This window comes from Hyperoodon ampullatus (assembly GCF_949752795.1).
Source record: "Hyperoodon ampullatus genome assembly, chromosome: 4".
NCBI classification, from domain to species: domain Eukaryota; kingdom Metazoa; phylum Chordata; class Mammalia; order Artiodactyla; family Ziphiidae; genus Hyperoodon; species Hyperoodon ampullatus.
The window spans coordinates 93,003,246-93,022,990 of NC_136917.1; the positions used below are offsets into that span (position 1 = coordinate 93,003,246).

The 19,745-nt window shown below is 35.2% G+C and overlaps 1 protein-coding gene across 1 annotated transcript in view; it reads left to right on the forward strand.

The window, feature by feature from the left end:
* Positions 1-13,612: 13,612 nt before the first annotated feature.
* SLCO6A1 (solute carrier organic anion transporter family member 6A1) overlaps positions 13,613-19,745 on the forward strand; it is a gene marked incomplete at both ends in the record, with an annotated part of 57,236 nt that continues 51,103 nt past the window's right edge. The window contains one exon of the mRNA XM_079701593.1: positions 13,613-13,784. Coding sequence (XP_079557719.1) covers positions 13,613-13,784 — 172 coding nt within the window. The remainder of the gene's footprint in view (positions 13,785-19,745) is intronic.

Below are 19,745 nucleotides of genomic sequence, written 5' to 3' on the forward strand. Positions count from 1 at the left end.
CTAACTTATGCAAATGCTGTATTGCATTGTTTACTCTGGTTTTATTATATGTTTTTAAATCAGGTATTTTTCTGACTTTGTTCTTTTTAAAAGTTGTTTTGGCTATCTTAGTTACTTTGCCTCTCCACATTAATTGTAGAATCAATTTGTTTAATTCTGTAAAAAACTTACTGGGATTTTAGTTGGGTATGCTTTGATTCTATAGGTTTGGAGAAAATTCACATTTTTTTCCCTTTTGATTTATTATAAGAAAGAATACAGAAATTACTATTGCTCAAAACAGTCATTCTCCTGGAAACCTCAAATAGCAAATTAGAATTATATATATATATATATTATTTTCTTTTTTTGAAAGATAGTTGCTAGGAGAGTAGATTTTCCAGACCCCAATGAAAGATTCATTTTGCAATCAACTTAAGCCTATATATATACGTTTTTAACATCTTTATTGGAGTATAATTGCTTTACAATGTTGTGTTAGTTTCTGCTCTATAACAAAGTGAATCAGCTATATGTATACGTATATCCCCATATCTCCTCCCTCTTGCATCTCCCTCCCACCCTCCCTATCCCACCCCTCTAGGTGGTCACAAAGCACCGAGCTGATCTCCCTGTGCTGTGCGGCTGCTTCCCACTATCTATTTTACATTTGGGAGTGTATATATGTCCATGCCACTCTCTCGCTTCGTCCCAGCCTACCCTTCCCCCTCCCTGTGTCTTCAAGTCCATCCTCTACAGAAAATTGACATCTTAACAATACTGAGTGTTCTGATGCCTGACCATGGTGTATCTATTTAGGTCTTCTCTCCTACAAGTTTGCTATATTAATTTATTAGTTTTAGGAGCATTTTGGCAGACTCCTTAGGATTTTTAACTACATGATCATGTCAGCTGTGAATCAGGACAGTTTTACTTCTTTCTTCCCAGTCTGTATGCTTTTTATTTCTTTTTCTTGCTTTTTTGCACTGACTAGGACCTCCAGTACAATGTTGAATAGAAGTTCTGAAAAGAGATATTCATTTATTTTTCCTGATTTTAGGTAGAAATCATTTAGCCTTTCACAAGTATGTTAACTGCAGGGTTTTTGTGGATACTCTTTACCAGTTTATAGATGTTCCCTTTTATTCTTAGTTGGTTGGGAATTTTTGTCATCAGTGGTGTTGAATTTTATCAAGTGTTTCTTTTCCTGTATCTATTGAGACCATGATATGGTTTTTCTTATTTATTCTATTAACATTATTGTGTTTTTTGATTTTTGGATGTTTAACCAACCTTGCATTCCTGGAATAAACCCTTATTGCTGGCCTATTATCTTTTTTTATAGATTGCTGGATTAAATTTGCCAAAATTTTGCTAAGAATTTTTTTTAATGAGAGTATTGGTCTGTAGTTTTCTTGGAATGTTTTTGTCTGTCTTTAGTATCAGGTTATACTGGCCTCATTAAATTAATTTGGATGCGTTCCTTTCTCCTCTTTTTTCTGAAAGAGTTTATGTATAATTGGGTGCCTACACAAACTCTTTCAGAATTAGTTTGTCGATTTATTGCCTCTCTATATCAATATTAGTATCAGCTTTTTGCCTCTCAGCTTCAAACTCATACTTTTTGCCTGCTCTGTGAAAATAGACCTGGGCCCTTTAAATATTTTTCTTTACCAGCTGTCACAATGTTAAATTTTATCAGTAGAAGGTACTGGAGAGCCATTACACAGAAAATTTTACTTCTTGGTTCTAGTGTGTTTGCTTGGCAAGCTCCTGCAGTGTATACAGGTTTCTCTATCATCAGGCTGTTACAGTGCTTGCATCTTCTCCAGTATCCCTCTGCTGTAGTGCATGGTGGCCAGAAGCACTCAGTGGCTGGCAGCTTCCTTTGGCATTCCCCATGAAGAGCTTTCCCCAGCACATAGAAGGAGAACTACCACAAAGTTTTAGAGTATAGATTTCCTGTCAGTTTTGTTAGCATGGCACCACAGTGACTTCTTGGTCATTCAATAAGCCATGGCTATGCTCTCTTCAGCAAGGTCTGAATTTTAGCCCTTGAGTGCTCCCTTTCAGCCCTGGGGGAGTGGTTGTTCCTTATATGGGCTATTTCTATATTCTTTAGCATTCTCTTTACATCTAACTAGCTGATGCCTTGTTACATTAATCTCCTGTTATAGCTAATAATTCTTTATATTAAACTTTTCTTGTTCAAATTACTGTGTGGTTTCTCTCTTCTGATTGGATTCAGACTGTGATGGAATTGGTGTCAGGAGTAGTCCCAGAAGATATACTCATAAAGTTGTAATTTTAGGATTGGTTTTGTATGCCTTTAATCTTGAGTGAAGTGCTGAGCTCTTTGCCAGTGGAAAACGGGTAGTAGTTCTTGGCATGTAGTGGTATCATAATTAATCAAGCTATCACCTATGCTTGATTGGGATTAAATGCCAAATGAAGCATGTACCTTGAAAGCCGAGTGGATGCTGTAGTTTACCTTATGGTAGTAATGATGACTATAAGGACTCTGGTGATGGATGGAATCTTTTGAATGCCCCTAAGCACTTATGAAGAGAAAATGACAAACTTAGGTTTGTTAGCTCTCAGCCCAAGTTATAGTCTGAGAATTCAAGGGCTCCCATCAAAGCCCTGAAGTAAGCTCTCATTTCTTTTAACCACAGAACAGATATTTCTGGAAATCAAACACAAAATGTAAATGTATGGATTGATGAATTATAATGACAGTTGAATTCAAAATCTTGTCAAATTTGCCCTGTGTCTTCCCCTCTCTTATGTATTCAAGATGAGTGTTAATTTTTCAGTCTGTTCAGTTTGTTACTTATTAGGACATAGTGGTAACTTCTAAGCTCTTTACATGTGGAACTGAACTGTGTGTAAGTATTTGTGTGGACACATATTTTCATTTCTCTGGATTTATACCTAGGAGTGAAATTGCTCAGTCATACGGTACCTCTACAGTTTAATTTTTAAGTGTGCTCTAGGTTTTCCATATATGTACTTCAACGATTTGAAGAAGTTGCCTTTTATTCCTAGTTCATTGAGTGTTTTTATTATGAAAGGGGGTTAGATTTTGTCAAATGCTTTTTCTGCATTTTGATGTTCATGTGGCTTTTATTTTTTATTATGTTAATTTAGTGAATTACAATGATTCATTTTCATATATTGAATTGAAATTAAGGAGGCCTGTGGCTTTGGGCACTTAAATTTGGTGAAACATTCAAAATAATCATAGAGACAACCTATTTAAAGAGCTTTGTCTTGTAAAGTATTTGTCAAAGAAAGATTCTCTGAACTGAGTATTTTGTCTGAAATATTTCAGTACAAAAATATAACTGAAGACATTATTTAGTAGTATTTTCTTTGAGCTTATGGGATACTTGCACACTTATAAAGAGTGTTTATTCAATGAAAATATTATGATCTGTAGTAAAGAGTCATTTGGAGGCTTTAACAACTTCAAATTTATTAACTATTATATTGGAGATCTCTAAGACCTTACTCAGGCTAAATGATTCACTAGAAGGACTCAGAGAAAGATGTTATACTCATAGTTATGATTTATTATAGTAAAAGGATACAGATTGAAATTAACAAAGGGAAAAGGCACATGAGACAAAGTCCAGAAAAAACCAGGCAAAGCTTCCATATGTCCTTTTCCAGTGAAATTAATACTAGGGTTATGCTTAATACTCTCAGCAACAATGTGTGATAACACATATGCAAAGAGTTGCCAACCAACGAAGCGCATGTGAGCCTTGGTGTCCAGGGTTTTTGCTTTTGCTTTTGTTTTTGAGGGGGTGTCAGTCCTCTAGGCATGCAGCATCTGTGTGACTGACCTCAGCTACTCAGATTCTATTACTCCATCCCTCACACCCAACAAAAAAGGCATTCACCATAAATCATGTTGTTAACATAAACTGTCTGACCAAAATGGGACTGTGTGGCTCAAGGCCACCAGCATATAAAAGCACTCTTATATGGTAGAATATTCCAAGGGCTCAGAGTCATCTCCCAGGAGCCAACCAAAGACCAGTCTTGAAGACAGGCCTTTTTTTGAACAACCCAGGCCTGAGTTAACTCTTTACTGCAAAACTATAAAAAGCAACTCTGAATTACAATTTTTTTTTTTTTTTTTTTTTTTTTTGCTGTACGTGGGCCTCTCACTGATGTGGCCTCTCCTGTTGTGGAGCACAGGCTCCAGACATGTAGGCTCAGTGGCCATGGCTCATGGGCCCAGCTGCTCCGTGGCATGTGGGATCCTCCCGGACCGGGGCACGAACCCGTGTCCCCTGCATTGGCAGGTGGACTCCCAACCACTGCACCACCAGGGAAGCCCCTACAGTTAATTTTATAAGAACAATTAGAGATAAGATCATATTAAAATATATTCTTCAGAAAAAATATGAATTAACATTTTATTAGAGGTAAGTATGGCTAAAAAATTGGTTAAAGTATCTGAGTGTGTAATGAGAATAATATTCCTTTATTTTGTAAATATCATGATACATAATATAAAGATATTTAAAAAGTTTTTGACTAAATTTTTAGCTTCACTAATGTAATAAAACTAGTTGGTTTATAAATTTAAAAAATTATATGATTTTTTAGGTAGTACTCCATACCAGGCATTGAACCAGGAAAAATACAAACAAAACAACCCTTAAAGATGGGAATCTGGAATTGGTTATCTGACCTGATTGGGCTTGAAAGCAATGAAAAAAGCAATATTTGTGCCTGTGGAAAATGGTACACTGGAAGTCAGTGGCATGTAGTGACTTAAAAGAGTTATTTAAAATGTTGCCTGGGATAAAGTTCTTACTAGAGGCAAGACTTTGGGAGACAAATAGCTTCTGCAATTGAGTCCTATGGTGGAACTTTTGACTACAAAGATTTTGGGGTTGATTGTTTCTCACCACACTGAAAAATTCACAGAAAGAAAATGAGAAGTTTAGGACATGATTAGAAATGCGTGAGCTTTTCTGCTGGTTCTGTGAGAATCTTATCACTTTTAGGCACATACTGCATATTTGGAACAGTACCAACCCGTATTCACACTTTCAGAATTACAACATAAGTTGAATTCATAAATTTATGAGATCACTTATGTGAGAGTTGGGGCATTGATTGGAGAAGAGTGGAGCCCTGAGAATTGGGACAAAAGCATTTGGGTGGAATTCTGTGAATCCAACAACTGTAAACTCTGAAATCCTGAACCTCCTTTCCCAGTAGGAGCAACTATTCCTGCTGTGTCTCAAAAAGAAGCAATTCCTTGCTTGGAGACCCTGAATTTACTTCACCTGAGTTAAGGGAATGCTGATTGCCCTCATGACCCACCCTACCATCCCTTATTGCTACTAGACTCATAGCTAGAATCAGATTCCAGCCTTCCCAGAATGACTAACATAAAATCTGTCCTGGGAGATAATATCTTTATACACCCAAAATTTGCCTGCCACTTCAGTGATATCTCTAGGGACCAATTGGTATGGAGTGTGCAGGGCTACCTCTTCTCAAACGAAGGAAAAGTTTTTCATTTCTACCACCCACTACTAAGAAAAAACATAACCTTTGGTGAACCTGTGGTTTTTTGAAGACGAAAGTCTGCTGTAGTATAATGCTATAGGAAGCATCATAGCCCTGAAAAACAGAGAAAAAAGGAAGTCCTTCCAGTGGGCAAAACATTGGAGAGTACATCTGATTGTCTGTATTGCCTAGATACCAGGCTGCCTTTGACTAACTGTTTGACCATTTGGTGACTAGGAAAGGGTTGGGTAAGTGATATGTGTCTCTGAATGGGCAAAGTTATCCTATGTGAATGTTCACCAAAAGAAATCCATTGCAGAGGAAGCTCTCAGTAATGAAGTAGATGGACAACTATCCTGTGAATATTAACCAGCCTCTTTCCTCTGCCATTGTATGTCTTGTTCAGTGGGCTCATATTTATAGTGACAATCACATCAAAGATAAGAGTTTATATGAGAGCTGAATGCAAGGCTTTATCTTCACCAGAGCTGACCTGGCTATTGCATTTCGGAGTGCCTGAATTGCCACCAGGAAAATTCAACACAATCCAGGAAATAACTCCATTCCCTAGTGAAACAAACCAGCTATCTGGAAACAGGTTGATTATGTTATCTGCTTCTATTATAGAGTGGGCAATAATTTCTCATCACTGAAATAGATATTTATTTTAGATCTGGGTTCTTCTTTTATCACCACAGTTCTGCCAGAACAACTATAATTGGATTTAATGAATGTCTCATACACCATCATAATCATCTTATGTAGTATCACATTGCTTTTAACGAAGGAACTCATTTTACAGCAAAAGAAGTACATCAGGAAGTTCATGTTCATGGAATTCACTGGTCTTACTACAGAGTTCAATAACCAGAAACTCTTGGCATTACAGATAGTTTTAGTGTCCTATTGAAGACTCAGATAAGGCTTCAGCTAGGAGACAGCAATCAAAAGTTTGGGTACTGTCCTGTAGAGTGAGGCATATGCTTTATGATAGTAACCTATATATGTTATCTGAAATCAAGAGGAAGAAGAGAGGGTGAATTTTGGAAGGAGGAAGTTATAAATATCAACTGTAGTCTCATAACCATTTAGAGACATAAAAACTGTAGCAACTATGCATTTTTCTCTTGTTTTAAGTGTACGTACACACAAATATATATACATTTGTGTGTGTATGTATTTCAATTTTTAATTTTTTTCTCTTCCTCTTTCCCTTACTATTTTATAGGAGAGTATTGTGGAAGATAACTTTACAAATTTGTCTCTACATAATATTCCTGAATTGGAAGAGGAATTAATACCCCAACCCCAGAGATGGACACAGTTACTGACAGGACATTCTTTGCCTTGGCCAGTATCCTCCTTGGCCACATTTAAAATGAGAGTTGACAAAGTGAGAAAGTGGCATGGACATATATATACTACCAAATGTAAAATAGATAGCTAGTGGGAAGCAGCCGCATAGCACAGGGAGATCTGCTCGGTGCTTTGTAATCACCTAGAGGGGTGGGATAGGGAGGTGGGAGGGAGGGAGATGCAAGAGGGAAGAGATATGGGAACATATGTATATGTGTAACTGATTCACTTTGTTATAAAGCAGAAACTAACACACCATTGTAAAGCAATTATACTCCAATAAAGATGTTAAAAAAATTTTTAAAAAATGAGAGTTGAAGAAAATGCTTTTAGGTGCAGCAAAGTTTCTATATCTTGTTTCTTGCTGGTTTTGGTCTGTTAAACTGCTGTGGTTCTGGGTCTGATTATGGTTTCTTCTGCAATACAGTTCCCTCACAGATTTAGTTAGGCCTACATCTTTGCTTAATTATTTATTTACTTATACCATTTATACCTTACAATTTAACTTTAATGTTAAAGAAAACCCATTCAGGTTTGTGATTCAACTAGAAGAAGGGTTAAAATTACCTTGAAATGGATATGGTGACTGATTGGACTATGTGTCTCCCTTTTTGGGGAAAAAGTGAGAACATCTTTGTTTGTAAGAATGATAATTGCAACATGTTTGGCAGAAGCATGATTATGTTGCTATTAATTTGGTATGGAAGTTTAAATATGGGAAGAAAGGTGAAAATGTGTCCTAAGTAGTCCAGAGGGTGAACTCTTCAAGTTATTTGTTGGCCATGCACTCCATTGTTGCCCTTCTGGACTCACTCCTATTTCCAAGGGGACTGGCAGCCTGTAAACTACATTTACCAGACTTCCTTGCCAGCTGGCTTCCACTTAGGTGTTGCCAGTAAGAGACTGTGGCAGTACATTTGAAAAAGGGGCAAGGGGAAGCCTCTCTCTTTTTTCTCTCTCTATTCTGGTGATGATTTTGGCATCAGCAGCAATACTGGGTAGGTGAAGGCTTCTGGATTTATAGTCAGGAATAAATAAAGCTCCATCAGAAACAACAGTGGATGATGCAGCAGTACAGTGTTCATGGCCACTGGCTCAAGCAACTGCAAGAGCAGCAGAAACAGCAGGTGACTATGAGGTAGCTAAATTTCATAGCATTAATAGGTGTGTGGGTCCTGGCTTCCTACAAAGAGGTAGTGATTGCAGTTCTAACAGCAGTAGCAGCAGCAGTAGCTGTCACTACTCCAGCAACTTTAGTGGCATTTATATCATGAGTTTTGATTAGTAACTATTTTTTTCTTTTCACTCCAACAAATGTATTACTTTTGTAACCAACACTGATATCAATTTCTTTCTGTTTCAAATATTTAGTATGTTTATTTTTCCCAGTTGGATGCTGAGTTATAGAAATACACATATATGATACCATTTACTTACTGTTCAAGAACATGACAAATGATACTCTATATTGTTAAAGGATGTATATATACATTGTCAAAAAAAGTGTTAAAACGGCTCAGAAATGGTAAACTCCAAATATTGGATATGGGTTACAGAGTGAGAAAGAAGAATGTGTTTAGGGAGTACATGTTGGGTTTCAACTATTTTGTTAATGTTTTATTTCCTATTCTGGATGGGAGATAAGCAAATATTCATTAGATTGTTATTTATTCATTTTTTAATAATTGAAACATAATACGTTAAAATAAAGATCAGTACTGAGATGATTAAAAAGAGCATATTCTTCAGTATATTACTCATAAATATAGTTTAAAAATAGTTACAAAAATTCAATTAGCTAATATTTCATAGAGGTTAAGACCTATTAGTGTTTTAGAAAAGGAATTATTATGTATTTATAGATCTTAAACATTCAGAGTAATGTAAAATAAACTTAAGTCATTGCAAATTGTTTTGTTTTTCAGTGATTATAATGATAATCTATTTTGTCTTTATAAAGATAATTTAATGCATATTATTGCTTTCTTTTTTTCTTTTTACATTTTAGGTATTGTGTTTGGTCTTGTAGATCTGAGCAATGACAGTTTTCAGAAGGAGAATCATCTGAAAACCATTGAGAATTTAGTGCTGTCATTGACCTATGATATTTCATCTTGCCTGGTAGTAGTGTTTATAGCATATTATGGAGGGAAAGGAAACATACCAGGATGGATTACAGTTTCCTCCTTTTTAGTAGGATCTGGATCACTTTTATTTGCTTTTCCATACTTTAGTGGTGGAAATTATAAAATGATGGTAGAAACTGAAGGTAAGATTTTAAAAGATACTATCATACGTCAAATCATTATTCATTTAAACCATTGGCTCTGGGAACTTAAAATAGACTGTGATATTTATCTGTCTATACATTCATTCATCTGTATCTACTTATATGATCAAGTTTATTAAGCTAATTAATGGTAGCTCCCTGGTAACATGTATGTCATTCTCCCATCTGCTCATGATCATATACCCTTTCATCTAAGAGATGGGCCTAGTAAGATGAAAGAATATTTTGGATGATATGTGGGATAATTATTTTGTGAAATTGGTTTTCTTTTATCAATTTTCATATATATTATAAATCTTTTGATTTATGTCTTCCACAGTATACTTAAATTGATCCCTTTATTTTGACCTCAACACACATATACACAAGTACAAAGACAAAGATAACCAAACTTACACAGACACACACAAAAAGTCAGAACTTTTCTAGCTACTTCTGCCATTTCAAAATGCTGCCCTTTGACACAGGACTTCGAATCTGGAAAGATTGGAGGCTTCTTTGCTTTCTTCATTTTTTTTTTTGATTTATTCCACAATTTTTTGCTACTCCCAGTAGATAAAAAGGCTATTTGAAGTTCATAGCACTATTTCTGACACTTTTGTGTCAGGGACTTTCTTGTTATGCATAGGCTTATAAAAGTGTTGGAATGCATTTACCAGTTTTAGAAACTTTAAACTGAGCTTTAGCAAAAACTGATGGAAAAGGCATGAGGATGTCTCTATATGTGTGTATGTGTGTATATACATGTTTATGATGTTTAAAAGTATGTTTGTGATGTGTGTTTATGCTGTGTGTTTACAATATAAATAAAAATAGTTCATATTAAATATAATTTATATAATAAGATATTTAGCTATATATACTATGTAATTCATATTATAAATAATATACTGATATGTATATGATCTATATCATATAATTTATGAAATCTATAATCAAATAAATTTATAATCTGTTTATTATTTGTAGACTATATGTAGAATAAATACATTTATTAATTTATAGAATATATTTGTAATATATTTATTATATTTGTATAATGGACAGCTAATTGAATTAGAAGATGACTTATGGGAAGAAGGGAATGGATAACACTTTACTCCCATTTTTCCCTTAACCCTGTTCTGGTCAGAAAGGGTGAAAAGTTAGGAAGCACTGCTTGAAACATTAAAAATGCTGCTTGATGAGTACTCAGGAGTAATGAGAGTAGAAATAGTACAGTCTTTCTTCCTTTGTGTTTTCTTTATAGTATCTAGATTCTACATATTTTATTTTCTGCTTGTGATTAGGAACGTGTAATTTATCTAACAACAACCATTCAGTGTATTTACTGGGTAACCCTCTGCTTGTTAGAGAAGCAGAAATAAAGTAAATAAATGGTCTTTGCAGGTAGAAGTGCTTATTTCATACACACATCTATGCAGATATTTCACTCATTTTGTTGAAAAGTTTAGTTCTTACCATAACTAATTTTCTACTCTATGTACATACTTCAGTTTATGTATGTATATATTTTTAATTTCTGTATTTTCTTCTTTCATCCTTTTTTTGGGGGGGTCCTTCTCTTATTCTTTTCTGAATATCTCTCCTAATCTATTCTCTATTTTCCCCAGTTACCTGCCATACTCATCTTCCTGTATGACTGGCCTGAACCTTGGAGCAGTCCATTTATCACCACCTTACACTCCCTTTCTCTGCCCCCTCTACCCCATCTCAGTTTTCTGTACTAATGACAAATTGGTCTTCAGTCCCTATGCGTCAACTAACATGTAGAAATCATAGTAAACCAAATCCTTCAGAAGTTAAAACTAATTTTCTCCTCTAGTTCATGCAAACAGTTGTATCACACTCTGATCTTTAGTTTCTAGATCTCTACATATAATTGAACACCCAACATATCCATGGTTGCAGTGCACTGTCACGTTACTAAGAACTTCCTAAATATCTGTTATCTCACTGTCTGATTATATCCACTAATTCTTCTAACTCACTCATATAACAGAAACATCAGATCTTTCCTTTCATTGGAACCTTTAGTGTATTGACGTTTACTTTCTCCCTTTATCAGATTCTCCTTGTTGTTACTTTCTTTCATTTGTAGCTTATTTTATGTTCCTTAATATGACATGTTAGAATATTTCAGACATACTCTAATCATTATACTAAGCTCTCTGTCCCATTGTCCTTTCTTGTTCCTGGTCTGGAAAACTTTTGATCCAACCATATACCTTTCTTTCATATCTATATCTGGGCTGCTGATGAGTGTTTTAGAGAAAAATCACACAAGAGGACAGCTTAGCCCCACAATGAATTTGTTACTTTCAACCGCAGTTATACTTTCAAATGGATCCATTCCCCTGATTTTTTTTTTCAGTTCCCTTCTATAATTCACAACAAAGATTTTTTTTTTTTTTTTTCGGTACGCGGGCCTCTCACTGTTGTGGCCCCTCCTGTTGCGGAGCACAGGCTCCGGACGCGCAGGCTCAGTGGCCATGGCTCACGGGCCCAGCCGCTCCGCGGCACGTGGGACCCTCCCAGACCGGGGCACGAACCCGTGTGCCCTACACCGGCAGGCGGACTCCCAACCACTGCACCACCAGGGAAGCCCCACAACAAAGATTTTTGATTTTCCTCGTGTCTTAGTTAGTTTGGGCTGCTATAACAAAAATATCGTAGACGGGTTGGTTTAAAAAACAGAAATTTATTTCTCACCGCTCTGAAGGCTGAGAGTCCAAGGTCCAAGTGCCCTTCTTCACTTTAAAAAATCCCTTGTTTGGACTATAATTTCAAGAAGGGCACTAAAAGATTAGTTTGATCCTACTGGTAGAAGACATTTGTTTTCAGATGTTGGGCAGCAGGAATCTCAGGACCATGATCCTTAGGAGAAGGGAAACAAGTTGAATGTTTTTTTTCTAGAAGGAGACAAGAGTAGTAGATTAGGGACATACTTGATTATCAGGAGGGTGAAGGACCTACCTGAGTTTAATAATCATGCATTCAAAGTGAGATTTGCATCGTTGTACGTTTCCCTCCAGCCTCATTCAACTTTGAAAGCGTAGGTGTAGAGTAGGGAGAAGAGTTTAATTTGACCAGGGCTGAAGTTTTACTAAGGGATTGCATGATATGAAAAAGAACAAAGGATTTAAAAGTGTTAAGATGATAATGAGAGAAGTAAGGAGATGAAGGGAACATTGAGATAGTGAAAAGGAGCAGGATCAATGGATTGATTATAGGTCCTGGTGAGTTTTAAGGATTGTAGCAGCTGGGTTACTAGAAGGAGTGATCTGGAAAAAGAGAGTTTGAGTGTAGGATGCTTACAATTAAGGAAGGTTTGTAGTTATTGTTTCTGAAAGTTTAAAATGAGTAGCTAGGGTAAGTGGAATAAAAGTACATGAATGGAGAGGAGTTCAAGGAACTAAGAAGCTAGAGTGTTGGAAATATCATATTGATACTGATATCACCACAAGTTAACATGTCTATGTAAAATTGAATCATCAGTATTTTGAATCACAATTCTAGAGACCTCCTCCCATTTGACATGGGATCAAGTTTCATTCTCTGTGGATACTGAACCACCTGAAAATTTCCATTTGTGTACTATTTTGCAATCTATACTATTACCAGTTTTCCACTAATATTTTAAGAGCATTTGTTAAATTCCAGTCAAAATAGACACAGTCAGAATGATCTAATTAGCATTACCTGGATCTACCAATCTAATGACAAATGTAATTCCAACAAACATTTATTTACTATTGATTTACAACCATGTGAATTTGAAAAAGCATAAGAAATACACTGTCACCTAAAGGAATTTAAAATCTAGTACATTACCATATAATGACTAACAGAGAGAAATTTTTATTGTATAGTTCCTTGTTTTTATGCACCTGTATTCTAGAAGTTAGTGGGTCTAAAATGGGAAACTATTTAGTGACACGAAGTTAATGTGAAGATTGCTGAAGAAGTGGATCTAGAACTAAACTCAGAAGGTAATCTTCAGTAATTCAGATAATTTAGGACATTAGAAATACTTTTACCCTGGGGTCCAAACTCAGGGGTACCAGATGCCAAATTTAAGAGGAATATGTGTGTATGTGTGTGTATATACATATATACATATATGTATATATATACTTATGCACACATAAGTATATATATACATATAATCATGCATACACATTTATATTTGGTTTATAATATGTGCATATTTTCCAGTATTCCCACAAATTTTCTTTTATCGTTGCTTTTTTTCTGAGAACATGATGATTGATTATAGAACTACTATATTCAATATAAATGAGTGTCGACTAAAATAAAAGCATAATGGTGGAATAGCTTATAAAAGGTAAAACATTTCATAGAAGATACTGCATATTTGTTGTATGTTTAACTTTTGACTCATTTAACAAAAATATAATTATCTTTTCAAAAGATATTTGCCGAGAAATGAAGATGGACAAGGCTTGCAAGAAAACTTCATTATCATTCCAATCAAAATATATGACTTTCTTCATCCTTGGGCAGAGTGTGCAGGGAATAGCAGCTATACCTCTTTATGTCCTTGGAATAACCTTTATTTATAACAGCGTTGCCACACATTCAGCTGGTATTTATCTAGGCAAGTTATTTCCCCTTCTAATGTGATTTTTATATATTTTCATCCTATCAACCTATTTAGGCTGCAGTTCATTTCACTAGGAAAAAAAATCTCAAATTACCAGATTAAATTGCTCGAGTAGTTGTATGTTTTAACTTTAAGGATATAGTGGGGTATCACTTCTTGGCCTTTTGACTGATATCAAGGATATAGTGGGATGTTGCTGCCATAATGTCCATAAGGAAATAGAAACATTTTTTATGCTTGCTTAGAGCAAGATTCAGTGTGATGCTGAAATAATCATTACTAAGCTCTTTACGTACATTAACACAATCGTTTTGGGGAGCTTTCGTATTTTGAAGTTAATGAAAACATAATCTCATTCATCCTATCAAGGAGAGGAGTGATGTGCTATTTAATTAACTACCATGTAGTATCCTCTATTTATAATATTTCATGCTAGTGTATCACACAGTAAGTAGCCCTGGGGTACAGTAATCTCTACCTCTTTATACTGTAATAGCTTCTGGTCCTGGTAGATCATCTACTTATACAGGATTATCTAACTATCATTTTTGGAAAAAAATTTAAAGTTGTTTTTGCATACTTATTGTGAAGGTCACTTAACAGAAAATAACATTTTTCACCAGAATAATAATTTTTCCACCAGAGGTAAGGAAAGTCATGTCAATAAACTAAAATAGATAATATTCATATTTATGTTTGTTTTTAGAAAAAAAATTGCAGCCATTCATTACCGTTGGCTGATGGTGGCAACAAATCTGTTTGTTTTACTTTTGGTTCTACTGAATAGCAGTTAAAACACATGTATACACTACAGAGAGTAGCTTACTTTATTGCTACCTCCTGCCACCCTGGCAGCTAAAGTGAAGGATGCAAAGGTGATGTTTATGTTAAAGTATCATCTTGCTTTAGTACCACAAATTAAATTGAAATAAGACCCGTTGAATTTGTATTAAATATACGCATATTTATTTATATTACATTAATATATAGATTAAATAAGGTACAGTGAATTACAAAATTATCTGAGTTTTTCTAATACGTGCATTGAATAATATGTATGATGATAAATTTTATGTGTCAGCTTGGCTAGGTTATGGCAACCAGTTGTTTGGTCAAACACCAGTCTAGATGTTTCTGTGATAATTTTTAGATGTGACTAATATTTACAATCAGTAGACTTTGAGTTAAGCAGATTACCCTTCATAATATGGGTGAGCCTCTTCCAATCAGTTAAAGCCTTTCAGAACAGACTGAGGTTTCCCAAAGAAGAAGCAATTCTGTCTCCAGACTACAGTGTAGAAACTCTGCCTGAGTTTTTCCATGCTGCTGGCCTGCCTTGTAGATTTAAGACTTAATTATGAACTCAAGACTATAACATTAACTCTTACCTGGATTTCCAGCCTGACAGCCTGCCCTACAAATTTGGATTTGCCAGCCCTACAATTTCATGAACCTTTCCTTAAAATCTCTGCCTCCCTCTCTGACTCTCTGTCTCTCTCTCTTTCTGTCTCTCTCTCAATATCCTATTGATTCTGTTTCTTTGGAGACTAATAGAATATTCCATGAAGCTTTCAGAAATAATCCATTGCAGTGAGATAATTTTTATCTTTTTACAACACAGTTGGGTTATGTAGTTGTTTGATGTTCAGTATCCATTTTATAGGCCTTGTGGAAGCTGCAGGAATACTCGGATATGCTTTGGGGTATGCAATAGGAGCACCCTTAATTAAGGCCTCTGTGAACAGTACTTTTGAGAAAAGGTAGGCTGTTTTTTTTTTTCTCTTTTTTTTCTGTTTTACACTGTATAAAATATTTATTGGATACATACTGTAGCTTATAAATATATAATTTGTAATAACTATTTTAAAAATATGTAAATGTGACTGATATGCACATACGTATACATATAAATATATCTAAAATACACATTTTATCTTTGCTGTTTGAAATATAATTCAAAAAACAATTTATAATGACAACCATACTACTATTTCCACATATAGTTTTTTTTTTAATTGAGGTATAAAACACATAGTGTAAAATTTACCATCCTAACCATTTTTAAGTGTATAATACAGTTATGTTAACTATATGCATATTGTTGTGTAACGTATCTCTAGAATTTTTTCGTCTTGCAAAACTGAAACTCTATATCCATTATACAACAGCTTGCCATTTCCCCCTTCCCCCCAGCCCTGGCAGTGATTCTTCTACTTTCTGTTTCTAAGAGTTTGACTACTTTAGACACCTCATATAAGTGGAATCATGAAGTAATTGTCTTTTTATGACTGGCTTATTTCACTTAGCATAAATGTCTTCAACGCTCATCCATGTTGTAACATATAACAGTATTTCCTTCTGTTTTAAGGCTAAATAATATTTCACTGTATGTATAAACCATATTTTCTTTATCTATTCATCTGTCAGTTGACCTTTAGGTTACTTCAACCTCCTCTTGGCTATTGTGAATAATGCTACAATTAACATAGGTGTGCAAATATCTCTTTGAGACTCTATTTTCAATATTTTTGGGATATATACCCAGAATTGTTAGATTGTATGGTATTTCTGTTTTTAATTTTTTTGAGGAACTTCCATATTGTTTTTTTTTTTTAACAACCATCCTAATAGATATGTATGAGGTGATATCTCATTGTGGTTTTGATTTTCATTTCCCTGATGATTAGTGATGTTGAGCATCCTGTCATATACTTGTGGGCCATTCATATATCTTCTTTGAAGAAATATCTATTCAAGTCCACTGCATATTTTTAAAATCAGATTTTTGTTTTTGCTGAGTTGAGGCAGTTCTTTCTATATTCTGGATATTAGCCCTACTCCAGATACATGGTTTGCCAATATTTTCTCCCATTCTGTAGTTTTTCTGTTCACTCTGTTGATTGTTTCCTTTGCTGTGCAGTTTTTAAGTTTGATATAGTCCCATTTCTCTAATTTTTTTTGTTGCCTGTGCTTTTGGTGTCATATCAAAAAATAATTGCCAAATCCAATGTCATGAAGCTTTCTTTGTATGTTGTCTTCTGGGAGCTTTATTGTTGCAGGTTTTATGTCTAGATCTTTAATCCATTTTGAGTTATTTTTGTATATATTTTAAGGAAAGGGTCCAACTTCATTCTTTTGCACATGAATATCCAGTTTTTCCAGCACCATTTATTGAAAAGATTATCCTTTCCCTGTTGTGTATTCTTTTCATCCTTGTAAAAAATTATTTGTCCATATTTATGAGAGTATATTTCTGGGATCTTTATTTTCTTCCATTGTTCTATATATCTGTCTTTATATCAGTACCATACTGTTCTGATCACTATAGCTTTGTAATATATTTTGAAACCAGGAGGTGTGAAGCCTCTGTCTTTATTTTTCTTTCTTGGGATTGTTTTTTTTTTTTTTTTTTTTTTTTTTTTATTAGTTTCTGCTTTATAACAAAGTGAATCAGTCATACATATACATCTGTTCCCACCTTGGGATTGTTTTGACTATTTGGGATCTTTTGAGATTCCATATGAAATTTTAGGATTTTTTTTCTATTTCTGCAAAAAATTCTGTTGAGGTTTTGGTAGGGATTGCATTGAATCTGTAGACCACTTTGGGTATTAAGGGCATTTTAACAATATTGAGTCTTCAAATCCATGAGCATGTATGTCTTTCCATTTATTTGTATCTTCTTTGATTCCTTCAGCAATGTTTTGGAGTTTTCGGTGTACAAATCTTTGCCTTGCATGCTGCTCATTGTTAGTGTACAGAAACACACTTGATTTTTGTGTTGACTTTGTATCCTGCAACTTTGCTGAATTCATTTATTAGTTCTAACAGTTTTTTTCTTTGGAGTCTTTAGCATTTTCTAAATAGAAGATCATGTCATCTGTAAACGGAGATAATTTTACCTCTTCCTTTCCAATATGGATGCCTTTTATTTCTTTCTCTTGACTGATCTGGCTAGAATATCCAGTACTATGTTGAATAGAAGTGGTAAAAATAGTTAGGTTTCTTTGCCTTGTTCCAGATATTAGAGGGAGAGCTTTCAGTTTTTCACCACTGAGTGCAGTGTTAGTAGTGGGCTTTTCATATATGGCTGTTATTATGTTGGGTAATTTCCTTCTATTATCAGTTTGTTGAGTGTTTTTACAATGAAAGGGTGCTAAATTTTTTTTAGAGATACGCAGGCCTCTCACTGTTGTGGCCTCTCCCGTTGTGGAGCACAGGCTCCGGACGTGCAGGCTCAGCGGCCATGGCTCACGGGCCCAGCCGCTCCACGGCATGTGGGATCTTCCCAGACCGGGGCATGAACCTGTGTCCCCTGCATTGGCAGGCAGACTCTCAACCACTGCGCCACCAGGGAAGCCCAATTTTTCTGCATCGAGATGATCATGTGCTTTTGTCCTTCATTCTGTTAATGGGGTAAATCACATTAACTGATTTTCATATGTTGAACCATTCTTGTATTCCAGAATAAATCTCACTTGGTTATGATGTATGATTCTCTTAATATGTTGTTGAATTTGGTTTGCTAGTATTTTGTTGATGAATTTTGCATCATTATTCATCAGGAATATTAGTGTGTAGTTTTCTTGTAGTATCTATGTCTGATTTTGTTTTCAGGGTAATGCTGACCTCATGGAATGAGTTTGGAAGTATTCTTTCCTCTTAATTTTTTTGGGAAAGTTTGAGAAGGATTGGTATTAATTCTTCTTTAAGTGTTTGGTGGTACTCTCCAGTGAAGCCATTTGGTCGTGGGATTTTCTTTGTTGGGAGGTTTTTGATTACTGATTTGCTCTCCTTATTGGTTCTGTGTCTGTTTAGATATTTTATTTTTTCATGATTCAGTCTTCATAGGTTATATGTCTCTAGAAATTTTTCCATTTATTCTAGGTTATCCAACTTGTTGGCATAAAATTGTTCATAGTAGTTTCTTATGATCCTTTCTTATTTCTGTGACATCAGTTGTAATATCTTCTCTTTCATTTCTGATTTTTGTTATTTGAGTCTTTTTCTTGGTCTAGCTAAAGGTTTGTCAATTTTGTTGATTTCAAAAAAAATAAACTCTTAATTTAATTGATTTTCCCTATTATTTTTCCATTCTATATTTCATTTATTTCTTCTCTAGTCTTTACTGTTTCCTTCTTTCTGCTATATAAATATGTATTTTTAAAAATTAATTAATTAATAAATTAATTTTTGGCTGCGTTGGGTCTTCGTTGCTGCACGCAGGCTTTCTCTATTTGCGGCGAGCGGGGGCTACTCTTTGTTGTGGTGTGCAGGCTTCTCATTGCACTGGCTTCTCTTGTTGTGGAGCACAGGCTCTAGGCACGTGTGCTCAATAGTTGTGGCTCGCAAGCTCTAGTGTGCATGCTCAGTAGTTGTGGCGCACAGGCTTAGTTGCACCGTGGCATGTGGGATCTTCCTGGACCAGGGCTCGAACCCGTGTTCCCTGCATTGGCGGGTGGATTCTTAACCACTGTGCTACCAGGGAAGTCCCTAAATATGTATTTTTAAAGTTATATTTAATTATGTATTGGGAAGTGGTACTATAAGTGACTTATTGCCTTTTTTAGTTCTCTCATTAAGATGACGGAGTTAATGAAGGAGATAAAAATCTACCACTACAAGAAAACAGAAAGGTCCACCCTCCATTTCTGAACCTCTGGTTTTATATAAATGTAGAACTAATTAAAACTGAGGTACAGAAGCCAACTAGCTCCTGTTATTTATTGCCAACTTGCCAACTATTTCCATAATTATTTATTGCTACAGATAATATGTGGAAGCTCTCCTCCTAGCTCCCCTGCCAGCTCATCTGGGTTCTTACCTAGCCATAGTGAAGTTTTGGTAGCTGGAAGGGGCAGGGTGGGTGGGCAGATAAAGTATCAGAGAATATGTATTGGATGTATTTTTTTTGACCCTCTAAATTCACTTCCACCTTTCTAAAACCTTCTCCAT